At 47.7% G+C, this 14,748-nt stretch overlaps 1 protein-coding gene across 2 annotated transcripts in view; it reads left to right on the plus strand.

Annotated features, from left to right (window-relative positions):
- Positions 1-14,748, plus strand: part of Myocd (myocardin) — a 92,473-nt gene that overhangs the window by 39,705 nt on the left and 38,020 nt on the right. The window contains exons 3-6 of one of the 2 annotated variants that reach the window (XM_075992149.1): positions 1,131-1,174; positions 5,949-6,004; positions 7,497-7,572; positions 12,966-13,127. In XM_075992149.1, coding sequence (XP_075848264.1) covers positions 7,557-7,572; positions 12,966-13,127 — 178 coding nt within the window. In that variant the 5' untranslated portion in view covers positions 1,131-1,174; positions 5,949-6,004; positions 7,497-7,556. The remainder of the gene's footprint in view (positions 1-1,130; positions 1,175-5,948; positions 6,005-7,496; positions 7,573-12,965; positions 13,128-14,748) is intronic. The other variant, XM_075992148.1, reaches the window with a different exon arrangement.

Raw genomic sequence — 14,748 nt, forward strand, 5'->3', positions numbered from 1 at the left:
CACACACATGATTCCCCATATGGAACTGTCTGACTCTCCACTGAAGCTAGGGTTTGAAAGGATGTCTTCACCAGGTCTGTAGGCTCAAGGATGAAGGCTACTTTCTAAGCGCACTCTTGGGGCTTTAGAAGAGGGCTCCCTCTGGTGTTGGGAACATCAAGGAGGGTTTTCCTCATTGTTTTCATACAAATATCCTCCCTGCATTCCTTATACCTGAGCATCACCCTCCCAGGCAGACACTTTTTATTTTTAAAATTTTTATTATTCATTTGATAGCTGCATTAAGAGTTTCACTTATATTCACTCTTCCCAAACACACCCCAGATTCCGTACCCAACCAACTTTATGTTGTTTTATTTAAACCTATGATGTACAAAACACGTAGGCTTCCAACAGAGCATCATCAACCAGGGGAGCTATACTCTTAGAGGAAACTCCCTCTCCCAGCAGCTAACAATTGTCAATAACCCCAAAGTTAGAGGTGGAATTTCATGCCCCACTCCCCACCTCTGTGCTAGGATTTGATCTGGCTCAGACTTGCTCCAATCTTGAATTCAGAATTTTAAATGGCTCCATCTTATTTTGACCCCTTCCAAAGCTCCCACATAAACGATTCTCAGCCTCTTGACCTGGATGTACTAAAAATGGTCTTAGAGCTATGAGCATCTACTAGGAGTAAGGCTGTACCTAGGGCATACACACAGGAATCAGACAGAGTTTCTGAGTCACTAAGGAGCTAGCTCCACGGAGCCCTCGTTTAACTGTTTCTGTTGAGCAGTTGGGGAAGTGTAGAGCCCTTCTTGAGAATGGGTACCAAGAGGTTTGAAGGAGGAACCTGAGTGTTGCTTCCCTCTCTGCTACCAAAGAACACCTAATGGGGATAAACTCAGGGAATACAGGGATACAGCTGTCTTCCTGGAATGGAAAAGGAGAGGAAAGAACTGGGATAGATAGATGTTTGAGGACCTAGAGACCAGAGAGGTCACTGTGTCCCCACAGTTTCAGAGAGAGCCACCTCTGACTGGAAAGGGATTTCCGGGCAGCTCGAGTTCAATGATCTGATCTATGTAAATGAATTTGGAGACACGAGGAGCTGTCGGTGAATGGTGCTGCCTTTATTTGTTTTGCAGACTAATCCAAGCTACATCAGCCACATACTTACCGCAAAGCCTTGGTAAACCCCTGAACTCTGTGGCATTCCTGAGTAGCCAGAAGAATGACGGGCCATCCCCGCACCCACCCCCCAAGCAGCCTCACCATAGTGTTGAGACATTCACGGGACAGAGTCCCCCTGCCTTTTCTCAGTGCACCAGCTGACTTGGCTTCTCCCCACGGGCACCTACCACACACTGTTGGCTGCCTGAGCAGAACGCGGGGCACGAGGGGATTAATCTGTCTGCCTCTTCCTCTCTCCCTACCATCTTGCCCTCAGAGCTAGGGGACGGTATCCTGAACTTCCATGCCAAGCTGGATCAATTGTGTCTTCTCTCTTCTCTTTCATCTCTCCCTCAATTTTCCCATTGCCTGTTTCTTAAGAAATAGAGAATCAGTCACTGGAGACAGGCTTTAAATTTGTCTCTGTATCCATGACAGGAGAAACTCCCAAGTATTTGCATATGTGAGGTCAGACTCTAGTGTACACACCAGGTCTTAAATGCCACCAGCTACATTGGGCAAATACACTGTTTTCAAACGCCAAAGACTATAATTTGAGCACAGAATAAGCGATCTATTACCAACTTCCCCTCAGAGAGAAAGAGATAGATACATAGATAGAATAATTTCCAAGCTGCTATCACCTCCACAAAGCCTGACTACTCAGAGGGAAGTATTCAAGGCCTGTTCGCCTTTCAAAGCAAGGCAGCGTGAGCAAACACATGAAGTCCATTTTATAAGTGAGAAGCCAAGAATGCAGAAAACCTACTGGATTCGTTCAAGGTTATACCAGCAAGGAGAGGTCTCAACTAGATGGGTCCTAAATTCTCAGGTACCCGGGATGCCTTTAATCACACAGCACCATGAGTCTCACGTCTGGACGTGACCGTGTCTCCCTCCCCACAGGCTACCCTGTAGCACCCACATGGTAACTCACAGCCTTCTGTAACCTCAGTTCCAGGGGATCTGACATCTTTCTCTGGCCAGTGTGGGAACCAGGCACACACACGGTATACTCGCAGACATGCCAGCAAAACACCAAAACATATAAAATTAAAATTTAAAAGGTCTAATTATTACTAAACTCATTATTAATCCACATGTCTATTTTCAACTAACTACAAGTGAGCTACAAACTTACTAGCAAATGGTTTTTCACTGGAGCTGGTACTTTTAAACTACATTGCTGTGACTCCAGGCAGCAGTGGCAAAAGAGACTGTCAGGCACCGAGCATCCTTTCTAGGAACTGAAATCCAATCCCGACAATCCCAATCCAGGGCTTCTCATTAGAACCAGCTGTATCTGTGAGACCTTCAATAGGGGCACACTAGCCTTACAAGTCCCACGGCCTGTTGTCCTTAAGCCTGGGTATCAACAATACCTGGAGAGTTTGTTCAAAGCCAAATTCCTATGCTTCCCTCCCAGAAATTCTGAGGCTGTGCTTCTGAGATGGGCTTCAAGGGCCCGAACATCTAACAAGTTCCCAATTGATGCTGGGAATTGCCGCTCCTGGGGGCCTGTCCTAAGAACCCTCTGTAGCTCTTGGCATCTCCTTCCGTCTCTATTCAGTGGAGTAGGACAGAGTACCCGGAGTTCTCTCTGGGCCTGGTAGTGAGAGGTCCCCTAGAGAGAAGTCAGTGCGGCGCAGCATCCCTAGTGGGCTGCCACTCAACACCAAAGCCCAGCCCCCGACAAAAGAACCCCGCCTCAGCCTTAATGAGTTCTCTGCAACTTCGGCTTATTGGATCCCCTTGAAGGCCTGAAGTCGGAGTGGAGCACAACGGACCGACCGCAGGAGGCCTGTTCTTATCTAGGCGAATGTTTATCCACACAGCTGACCCAAATTAGTTGGAGCTGCAGGGACAGAAATAGGAATAGCCTGCGACTGAACGCTGAGGCGAGAACACGAATTCCCCTGTGAGGAGCGATTAATCTTCCTCCAGGGGAACAAGTCAGATGTGTGGCTGACTGGATTTATAGTCGAATTCTAATTTGAAATCACATGGACTTATTTTTTTAATTTAGAAATCCAAATTCCTTTTCCATCTTAAATGTCAGTGTCCTTTAAATATGAAATTTTGCCATTTGATACTCCCTGGGCTGGCAGCAGAAGTGGTCTTTTGTGTATTTAAAAAAAAAAATCAACCGAGGGAGGCATTATGACTTTTGGAGGCCTGCAGGGGAGATGGCTAGAGCCCACATTCTCTGGAGCCACAGGGTAGACAAACCTCAACCCCTGGGCCACTCTGCTGGGGAGTTTTCCATAGTGTGACCTCAAGCTAGTGCCCCATAGCACACCCGACCCCCACGACAAACCCCGAGGAGAGCATGGCTTGGTGAGGGCAGCATGTAGGCCTCTTCCTGTTCTTCTCAAGACCTCATTAAATGGACATAGCTTCCCACCCTGCAGTAGAAGGTTCCAGAAGACCGTTGTTGTGCTCCTAACACCAAGGACTAAACTGTTCCGGTGTTTCCCAGGAAGGGAAGTGACAGTCATGAGTTGTGGCTTTGTAGAACCAGGGCAGGGAATACAGTGTTTCCTAGAAAAGGGAGAAGCTCCGCTGGTGAGACCTGAAGAATCTCAAGAATCGGTAAATTCCCCTCATGTACAATTAGAAGCATTGTGTGGGCCAGCAAGATGGCTCCGTGGCTAAAGGCATTTGCTACACAAATCTGACAGCCTGAGCTCAATGCCCAGAACTCCCATAATGTGAAAAGGGAAAGCTAACCCCACAAAGTCGTCCTCTGTCTTCCTCAATGCCCCTCAACATAGTGCCCCCACATAAACATCATACATACGATAATTTTAAAAAACAAATTGTGTTTAGAATGTGGGCAATATCTAAAGATAATGGTTCTCTTTGGAGACTACCTCCAGGAAAAACACATTATTCTTCCTAACCACTCAATAAAGGTCAGTTCAGAATCAATCCCTTTACTGGTGATGAAAGTAATTCAGCCCTACTAACATGTAATGCTTAATTCCATGGACACCAGGAGATGAGACAGAGGTGACACCTCTTGGTGCAGAACTCGCACCTTACAGGGGCCCGAGTAGACTCTGTGACCTGGTAGCTTGGCAAGAGGGAGTCACTCTGTCCATTCCCATCATGAGTTCCACGGATCAAATACGAGAAAAGGCAAGCCTCCTTCCCAAGGGTACCGAGATTCCTGTTGAAGAAAGCACATGAGCCACAATAGCACTACACGCTTGTTTCTCAGAAACACTTGACTAGGAAAAAGTGAGAAAGAGGTGGGGGGGGGCATCGACAGTAGTAAGTGTAGCTGGGGGGCCCATTTTAAGGTGGAATATGTGACAATCAAACAAGCTGAGAAATCCTTGCCAAGTCAGTGTGAAATGTGATAGTCAAGCTATCTGTCCTTTTCCCTTTGAAAAAGAGCCTCTGCTGCTCCAGTCGACGAGAGAACAGGTCACGTCGACTGTATTGGGTACAAAGCAGCCAGTTGGACGATTTTGGCATGGCCTTTGGTCAGCATTGCTAATGTGGGACTGAGTTGGGGGAATTGGTAAGCATGCCCAAACAGCATCCTACAGAGAAAATAATATGGCCAAGCCCCACTATGTACTACCAGGTCCTGTTAGCTTGAGCTCCTTACGGGTACACACATATGCGCGTGCGTGCGCGCACCCACACACCCACACCCACCCACCCACACACACACACACACACACTGACCTAGTCAAAAACCCAATTCAAGATTCAGAAAATGACATCCTTGCCTGTAATGTGAGAGTGGACACCTGCTAGAATATTTGTAGAATCTGGATCGTGTGTTTCATAAACATATCCAGACGAATGACTAATTTAAAAAGAAAAGCAAGGCAACTCCGTACGCTGCTCAGCCTCTTCACTTGCAGTGAAGCCTGATTGTCTATGGCTTCCAGCTGACACTGTTCCCAGGAGGCCAGAAAGCCAACACGAAATTCAGATGTGTGCAGAAAGCTGCTCTGCACGTTTGCTACTCCGAGTTTACGGAACCCTAGTGAAGAGGTGCTTCCAAGGAGAGATGGGAGGACACAGAGAAGACCAGAAGTGCTAACGGGGACAGGTTGGCTGCTCTGTACCACTCTGTGCCACTGGACAGGACTGCCTGGGGAGGCCACCTCTGCTGCCAGAGAGCAGCTGGAACCCCACTCCTGAAAAAAATGAGGGAATCAGAGGACCTAGGAGCCAACTGTGTGTTCCCGTACAAGGCAATCCATGGCCATGGACCTCAGTTTCCCCACTTTGGTTAGGACTGGGATTGGAGTTCACTGGACCCTTTGAGCTCTCATGTTCTGAATCTCAGCTTCTCACTTGACACCCTTGACTGCCTGCCCATGATCAACCAGCCACGTTCTATTCCGAAATAGTCTTTTCCTCCAGGATAGCCACATGCACCCCAGACTACAACTATCCTCCAAGCTTATAGAACTAAAGGCTTAGCGAAGTCAGTGAGGGTGTTAGCTGCCCCATATACCCTCAAACCAATGTTATTCTAGCCTGCCCCCCCTGTGTCCTCAGAAATCTGGCATGGCCCGCCTCTACCACTTCTCTTGTCACAAATCCTGCCTCTGCTGCTCTTCCTGGTTTACCCCTGAGTTCTGCCTTCCTCTGTCTCCTGTGGCTTCTGGGCAGCTGGCATCCTCTGGGTCTCTCTTCTTTGTTGCTTGTAGCCTGATAGAGGCCATCACTTCCAAACTGTGCATAGCTCAGCAAGCACACAGCAACCCTGCAAGACTGACCCCGCCTCAAGCCAGCCCGGCTCATCTCTTTATCTTTCTTTGCAGCACTGAAAAGTCCATCTGAATTCCATGACCCAAGAAAAAGTTTGGAGAGTGACAAGGTAAGTTTTGCAAACTGCCTTTTCTGAACAAGGCATGGCTGACAGGGTGTAGATATTGCGTGCTAAAATGTTGGCTTGGGTGCATAGGATTTCTACAACAAACTCCAAATGGCCGCCTCCCTGTCCTCATACCCTGTGGACTCGCACTCCCATGAACCAAGACAACTGTGGAAATGACACCTCCTGTGTCAGCTCTAAGAGTGATAGTTTTTGGTTTAAGAAGGAAATGTTTTTAATCACTCCAGGTTGGAGGACAGTCATCAAAGATAGGCTAGAGGTCAAAAGGTCAGAACACCTTTAAGAAAGGAAGTAAGGTTGGCCTTCCCACTGAGTTATCTTTTACTACAGTCAATCTCGTTTTGGTTTTGGTTTGGTTTTTGGTTTTCAAAGAAGGATTTATTTGTGCAACTTTGGAGCCTGTCCTGGAACTCGCTTTGTAGATCAGGATGGCCCCAAATTTACAGAGATCTGCCTGCCTCTTCCTTCTGAGTCTTGGGGGTAAAGTGTGCACTACCACTGCCCGGTCGGTACAGTCATTCTTAGCAAAATCAGACTTCCTAAAAGGGTTCAGTGGGAAGATGAAGGTTGTGAGTAGAGAGAGCTACACAAAGAATGGCATTCATTTGATTTTCTCATTTGGGGGACAGGGTCGTTTGGTTTATTTCGGTTTTCTATTTAAAGGAAAATTTGACATACTCATTGGTCACCTTTATCATAGATTTCTATTCCTGATAATATCAGTGATATAAATACAATGTAGGAGCCGCCAGCACCTTCTGGGACATGGAAATGACTGGCTGGTGTCTTTCCTTGTCTGTTAGTTGCAGCCTCGTAGCCTGACTGTGAATAGACAGGAAGAACAGAGTTTGCAATTCTCCCAACTTGTTTGTGAGGGGCTGGGATTCCTAGCAAGGCAGAATAATGAACAACAGATGTCACCAGCAGTGGGGAGACCTAGAATAGAGAGAGGGAAGAACCTGGAAGAAGGAGTTAGAAGCCTGTGATCCCCAGTTGGTTTGAGCCTCGCCTGTCAGTCCTCCAGACAGCTCCTCCATGGCAGTGAGATGTGGCACACCACCCTTCCCTGGGTGCCTTCCAAAGTCTGGACTGCAGGTTCCACACTTCGCCATGTCAGAGATCACTGGCAAGGGCTGTAGGGAGTCCATCATAGTGCAAGTTTGTGCAATGGTTTATCTCTGACCTTGGTCACTTTGGTGACAATTAGGCAATCAGATCCATTACAGCTAAGTGTCTGCCGGCCAACTGCTGTATGAACATCGCTAGGCTGCCTTTGTATTTATGTTTAGAGCCCTTGACTCGGGCCCAGGCTTTTCACCCCCCTCTGCCCTTCCTTTCCATACTAAAATTCTAAGGGGAAAATTTTGTGTTTCTTTGCAAAAACATGGGAGAAGGGGGGTATTTTCCATTTGCTACTCATAGAGTATTTTTTCCTTTGGAGAGAAATTGAGAGTTTTGTGCTTTTGTTCTACAGACTGAAGATTCCCTAAAGCACAAGGGCAGAAACAGGTCTGATCGTGGCAGCCTGGTTAATATGCACATTCTCCAAGGTAAGGCTACCTAAATCACAAACAAGGGCAGGCCTGCCCAGCAGGGGGCCATTTCGCTAGAGCTTCCTGCCTCTGTATTTGCTAAGTCCCTTTAAAAGACTCTCCAAAGATAAATGAATTAATAAAATAAAAATCTTTCTAAACCAAATATATATGCATGTATATATGTATACATATATATGTATATATACACACATATAGGCATATATGTACCAGCTTTGCATTGGGGCATCTTTGAACAGTCATCCAGTCATTCTTAGTCACACAGAAGACTTAGAAAGCCACACATTTGCTTCAGATTTGATTTCCTGCCTCACCTACACCATTCCTGACCCTAAGGCCAGACAGCTCCATCATTTTGCTGAGCACCTACAGAGAGTCCTCCTCTGTCCACATGGGGAGTTCATCTAGTTGTTCCCATAGTCATCACATAGCAGCTCGATTCTGCCCTATGGATGCGTTTTTGTTCCAGTGCAGCGCTTCTTAGTCTGCCGGCGGCAACCTCTTTGGGGTTCAAATGGCCTTTACACAAGGGTCCCCTACCACCATCAGAAAACGCATGTATTTACATCATGACTCATAACAGTAACAAAATTACACTTACGAAGTAGCAACAAAAATAATTATATGAATGGGGGTCACCACAACTTGAGTAACTGTCTTAAAGGGTCCTGATCTTGTTGGGAAATAGGAAACAAAGTAAACACCTAGTTGCCATCTTAGTCTGACACCCGAGGGGAGCAGAGGCCTTTCCTGCAATGGGAATGCTCTGCCCTCTGGTGCCAGCTTCAGAGAGGCGCATCCTCTACTTGGACATTTTCTGGGAACTCTTTAATCAGTGGGAAAGTGCTGCACTGAGGGTTGCAAGGGTTTGGCTGACCTTGTCAGTGCAGAGATGACCAAGATGTGAATGTCTGCCCTTAGTGAACCCTTCAGGGTATCAGAGAAGAAACACAAGAGTATTAGCATTCGCCACCAGCACAACAGAGAAAATGCATGTTGCAAATGCATAGAGAGCACGCACGGTGGTGGGAATGCACGGAGAGCATGCACGGTGGTGGGAATGCACGGAGAGCATGCACGGTGGTGGGAATGCACGGAGAGCATGCACGGTGGTGGGAATGCATGGAGAGCATGCACGGTGGTGGGAATGCACGGAGAGCATGCACGGTGGTGGGAATGCACGGAGAGCATGCACGGTGGTGGGAATGCACGGAGAGCATGCACGGTGGTGGGAATGCACGGAGAGCATGCACGGTGGTGGGAATGCACGGAGAGCATGCACGGTGGTGGGAATGCACGGAGAACACACACGGTGGTGGGAATGCATGGAGAGCATGCACGGTGGTGGGAATGCACGGAGAGCACGCACGGTGGTGGGAATGCACGGAGAACACGCACGGTGGTGGGAATGCACGGAGAGCATGCACGGTGGTGGGAATGCACGGAGAGCATGCATGGTGGTGGGAATGCACGGAGAACACGCACGGTGGTGGGAATGCACGGAGAGCATGCACAGTGGTGGGAATGCACGGAGAGCATGCACAGTGGTGGGAATGCACGGAGAACACGCACGGTGGTGGGAATGCACGGAGAGCATGCACGGTGGTGGGAATGCATGGAGAACACACACGGTGGTGGGAATGCATGGAGAACACACACGGTGGTGGGAATGCACGGAGAGCATGCACAGTGGTGGGAATGCACGGAGAACACGCACGGTGGTGGGAATGCACGGAGAGCATGCACGGTGGTGGGAATGCATGGAGAACACACACGGTGGTGGGAATGCATGGAGAACACACACGGTGGTGGGAATGCACGGAGAGCATGCACAGTGGTGGGAATGCACGGAGAACACGCACGGTGGTGGGAATGCACGGAGAGCATGCACGGTGGTGGGAATGCATGGAGAACACACACGGTGGTGGGAATGCATGGAGAACACACACGGTGGTGGGAATGCACGGAGAGCATGCATGGTGGTGGGAATGCACGGAGAACACGCATGGTGGTGGGAATGCACGGAGAGCATGCACGGTGGTGGGAATGCATGGAGAACACACACGGTGGTGGGAATGCACGGAGAGCATGCATGGTGGTGGGAATGCACGGAGAGCATGCACGGTGGTGGGAATGCATGGAGAGCATGCACGGTGGTGGGAATGCACGGAGAGCATGCATGGTGGTGGGAATGCACGGAGAACACGCATGGTGGTGGGAATGCACGGAGAGCATGCACGGTGGTGGGAATGCATGGAGAACACACACGGTGGTGGGAATGCACGGAGAGCATGCACGGTGGTGGGAATGCACGGAGAGCATGCACGGTGGTGGGAATGCACGGAGAACACGCACAGTGGTGGGAATGCATGGAGGAGGCCTCGGAAGGGAGACATCAGTCTCAGAATAGACTGCAGAAGGGAAGGAAAGGAACTGGAATGTGAAGTATGGTCCAGGTTCAGGAAGATGGAGGGGCATTTAAGGTGGAGGTGCAGCATGCACCCAGCACCAGGGTGCTCTCTCTAGAATATGAATTGCCAAGTCTGGATGCAAGCTGTACAGGGTAGAAAAGGTCCTGAAATAGAGAGGAAGTTGTGAGTCTTTTCTCTTTAATCAGCATCGTCTCCATCCTTCTGGTTTCCTGACCTTTCTCCCACCATGGAGTGAGTGAGACACTGTAAGGAAGAGAGAAGGCAGCACAGAGTCTGAAAGGGAGGCTCTGAAGAACCTAAGGGCTCTTGGGCACAAGTGACAAAATTCTTACCTCCTTTACAATGGCATCTATGAAGACTCTGGGAGCCGCTGTCATGTCGGCACAAAATTATAGCTATGCAAATTGTGCAAGAAATGCCATTTAATTGTGATACAGATTTTCAATGGTTGATTTAGCAAATGAAAATAAATATTGTTTTTTGCCGTTGTGTGGTACTCCATTTGTGGGCAAATGGATGGAGCTAGAAAACATCATATTGAGTGTGGTAACCCAGACCCAGAAAGACAAATATAATATGTACTCACTCATAAGTGGATTTTAGACATAAAGCAAAGAAAAACCAGCCTACAATCCCAGAGAACCTAGACAACACAGAGGACCCTAAGAGAGACATACATGGATCTAATCTACATGGGAAATAGTAAAAGACAAGATCTCCTGAGTAAATTGGGAGCATGGGGACTTTGAGAGAGGGTAGAAGGGGAGGGGAGAGGAAAGGAGGGAAGTGAAGAAAAATATACAGCTCAATAAAAACAATTTAAAAAATAAAAATAAATATTGTATGTGGCAAAAACGTCACATTTGTTTTTGCCAGGTCAGTTTCTACAGGGCAGCTTGGCAGAGTGTGCCAAACTCCTTGACCGTGTGTCTAACTTGGGTTTGTAAAGGTTTGGATGCAATGTGTTTAGCATGGAGCTATATTCGGAGGGGAAAACATTGAAACTGGTAAAATGTCCAACAATAGGGGACCCCCAAGTAAACTGGGGATCCTCTGTCTAGTTTGATACCACACAGCCACCACAGCTAGGGTTTTGAAGAATAATGAGTTAATAAGAAAAAGCTTAGAGGATGTTTAGTGAAAACAGCAGAAAGCAAAACAGGATTTTTAGACAAATTCTGGGAAGACAAACTAAACATGTAAATATGCGCATTCGTGGCCCAGTTCTGGGAAGAAAATGTATTGATCTAATAATAAAAACAGACAACTCAGAAAGACTGGGGCAGCGTGGGGAGTTCCCTGCTGGTCTCATTTTCTCAAGCACAGCCAGGGCATTTGGGATCCCATGCGCACAGAGGGCACCATGACGGAAAGGCCTAAGAGGTGCAGTGTGACTCAATGTTTGCCTGACTCTCCTGCCCAGCTCTTTAAAACACTTGCTTCTTTCATCCTTGCCATCAATATCAAGTTCTCCACCACACCAGCCCTTGATTCTGTGACTTGTCTCTTCCACAGAGCCTTCTAGTCTCCCCAACAGGGAGTAAGGATTAGTTTCCCAGAGTACCAAAGATTCACTAAGACAAAAAGGGCTCCTCTCTCCTGAGTTTCTCACTCAGGTGGGGACAGGAAATAGGAAACAGACTGCAAAAGGCAGCACAGTATGCCCTGAGGGCAGAAGGGAGCAGGGGGCGCCTGCAGGGGTTGGCACGGGAATCTCTCTGTCCGGAAAATGAGTGGGTCCGTCCACGGCAGGCTGAGACGCCGAGGGCCGATGCTAGAAGAGAAGAGGCTATGGCAGGGTTGAATTGGGAAGTGGAGTCCAGCCAGCAGCTGGAGAGCCACATTCTTTTCTAAAGATTTATTTTACTGTTTCATTACAAGTGTCGGCAAGGGGAGGGGTAGTAACGTCATACAAGAGTGCTGGTAGAATCCAGAGGAGAGCATCAGATCCCCCGAGCTGGGGTTCCGGGCAGTCGTGAGCCACTGACATAGGTGCTGGGAACTAAAGCAGAGTCCCTTCGAGAGCAGTCAATGCTCTTACCTGCTGCATCTGCTCGGCGGCCCCAACACTCCTGCTCTGACCTGCGGAGCTTCTAGACAAGCGTGGCCAGCGGCTGATTGCGGGATTTCTCTGCTGCATAAGAAATGCCCAGTCATAGACTGAAGACCCCAGGTCTGGATTAGAGGGTTGGGAGAGCCGTCTATTAACGCCTCATTTTTCCAGCTCAGCATGTTAAGACAGACCCTGTATTTCTCCACTAGAGCCACAGGTTTGCTAGATTTTCCTTATTTTGTTCTTTTCAGGGAAATCACTCACAGTTCACCCTAATGAGAACATTTGGAGTCAGCCATAAAGGGGAGAATTTAGAACCCTGTACCTCACCTTTTCCACCCTCCAAATGATGAGAAGCTGCCTGTTGGATAAAATTCAGTTTCTTTTTAAAACTCCTTCTGTTTAGTTAAAATCTCAATTTCAAAGGATTTTTTTTCTTGCCTTTTACAATGTATCATCACATTTGACTCCCAGTCAGCATTACAGCATTGACAAGTCTAAAAGCCCCAGAAGGTTCCACTCCCTCTATAACTCTCAACAGGAGATGGTGTATACTGCAGACCCCGCCTGTACCAGTCATTCTCAAAAGCCAGCAACCTAGGGTCAAGCCAGCTGCATGGACCCCTGGACGGCTTGCTTACAAAATTGCCAAATTGCATTTTTTTTTTAAAACAAATCCTCTCAAGGCGAGTTTCTCCAGTTTTCCCGTGCCTCTTCATTTGCCTTTATTTGGAAGTGTCTGCTCTCTGGAGCTAATCCCTGTGAAGTGATGAGGCTTGCATTGAAACATTATCAGGATGTAGGGCATGGTGTGACACAGGGTTTTGTAGCCACCGGCCAAGAAAGCGAACCAAACAAAATGACATCAAATTCTAAAACGGCCCCTGCCTGTTTCCACCTTGCAGCCTCCACAGCAGAAAGATCCATCCCAACTGCTCAGATGAAGCTGAAAAGAGCCCGCCTCGCAGATGACCTCAATGAAAAGATTGCTCTCCGCCCAGGGCCCTTGGAACTGGTGGAGAAGAACATCCTGCCTATGGATTCCTCAGTAAAAGAGGCTATAAAAGGTAGCTGGGCTTGGGGGAGGCATGCCTGTCCCACACTTGTGAAAACCAGGGCAGCCACAGCTCTGGCAAGGTAGGAAGCCTGCTCTAAGCAGCTCACTGGATGAGCCATGCCATGGATTGCTTCCCAAGTGTGTTCCCCATGCCCAGGGGTCCACTGACCTTAGCTTCCTATGTTAAGGAGGCGGAGACAAGAAAAATTAGATGAGAGCAGTCAGTAAGGAAATCTCACAGCCGCAATCCCAGCACTTGAGAGGCTGAGATGAGAGGATTGCCACGAGTTCAAGGCCAGCCTGGGCTCCATCGTCAGCTCTGGACCAATCTGAGCTTCAAGTGAGATCTTTAAAACCAGGTTAACCAATGAGAGAGAGATGGAGTGAAAACTAGGACAATGGAAATAGTTTGGCTGCTGTGTTCTAGGATTGGGATGAAGATGGCAATGCCCAGGCTTTCACAAGCAAAACTCACGTTATGACACGTGGCAAACTGACAATTCGTACGTCATGCCCGAGGCCAAACACTCAAGGAGGTGATACACTCACAGTTCCCTCAGAAACTGCCTTAGCTCATTTCACAGACCTTTAGACCAGCTGACCTCAGGTGGGTCCAGTCTGCAAGCACAGAGTTTATCTAAGCTCTGCTGTGGTTGGGCCCTGGGTAAACAGAGGGGGGTGGAGTGGGGAGATGAACATTCCTATGGACAAACTGACTTTCTTCTAATTAGACCTGCAGGCAGTTCCCGGGGAAACTTGAAAGGTATTACTAACCAACAGATATTTAAAGGTTTCAATGTGTTGTCAAAAGTACATGTAAGGACAACTTATTCTAAACTACATTTGTTGTGAGAGGCCCTTGAGTTGCCTTATGTCTCGGTCTCAGCCATCCATGCAGAGACCATTGGAATGTGTAACTGTGGAAATCGGCACTCCAGGAGAGTCACTGACTCCTCTCCCACTGCCCACTTAGACATCTCACAGTGGTTGTCTGTCCTCTTTATATATGGTCTTGGGCTTTGGAACTTGGCCTACAGGTCTCAGGAGTGCACGCTCTCTCATCACTGCTTGGGTAGATCCTTCCTAGAGCCAAGACAAAAGTCTGGGGAGAAAATACCATTGAGCATCTCTCATCGTTTCTTGGAACATCCTGTTCCATGACTATAAAGTTGTCACTTGACTATTATAGGCAGAAGATTTTTAATCTGCACCTTTAGTCTCTACCAACATTGCACCTTCCCAACTGGTAGCCTTTCTCCTTTCCTTCCTGCCGCCTGTGTTTCTCGTGTATGTGCTACCTATACGAGAAAAATCACTATCACTAGTGTGGCAGACACTTTAGCAGTCTGTTGCCTTGTGCATCGTGGTTTTACTACAGCACTTTCAATTTTCCCTCTCATCTATTCATCTTTTCTTCATAGTTTCTGCATTTGTTTTAGCTGAGACTATTTTCCAGCTCAATGGTATGGACTTTTTTTTTTTTTACCTACTTCATCATATACATACCCTCATTTTCAAATTTAAAATCTGAGTGCTTCTGAGAATATTTCAATGCTTAGATTAAGAGGCACATGTAATTTTGTTTTGTCCAGAATCTTGTCATGTATTTTACAATTGGATTTGACCTTTGT

The sequence above is a fragment of the Microtus pennsylvanicus genome, chromosome 11, assembly GCF_037038515.1.
Source record: "Microtus pennsylvanicus isolate mMicPen1 chromosome 11, mMicPen1.hap1, whole genome shotgun sequence".
Lineage (NCBI taxonomy): Eukaryota > Metazoa > Chordata > Mammalia > Rodentia > Cricetidae > Microtus > Microtus pennsylvanicus.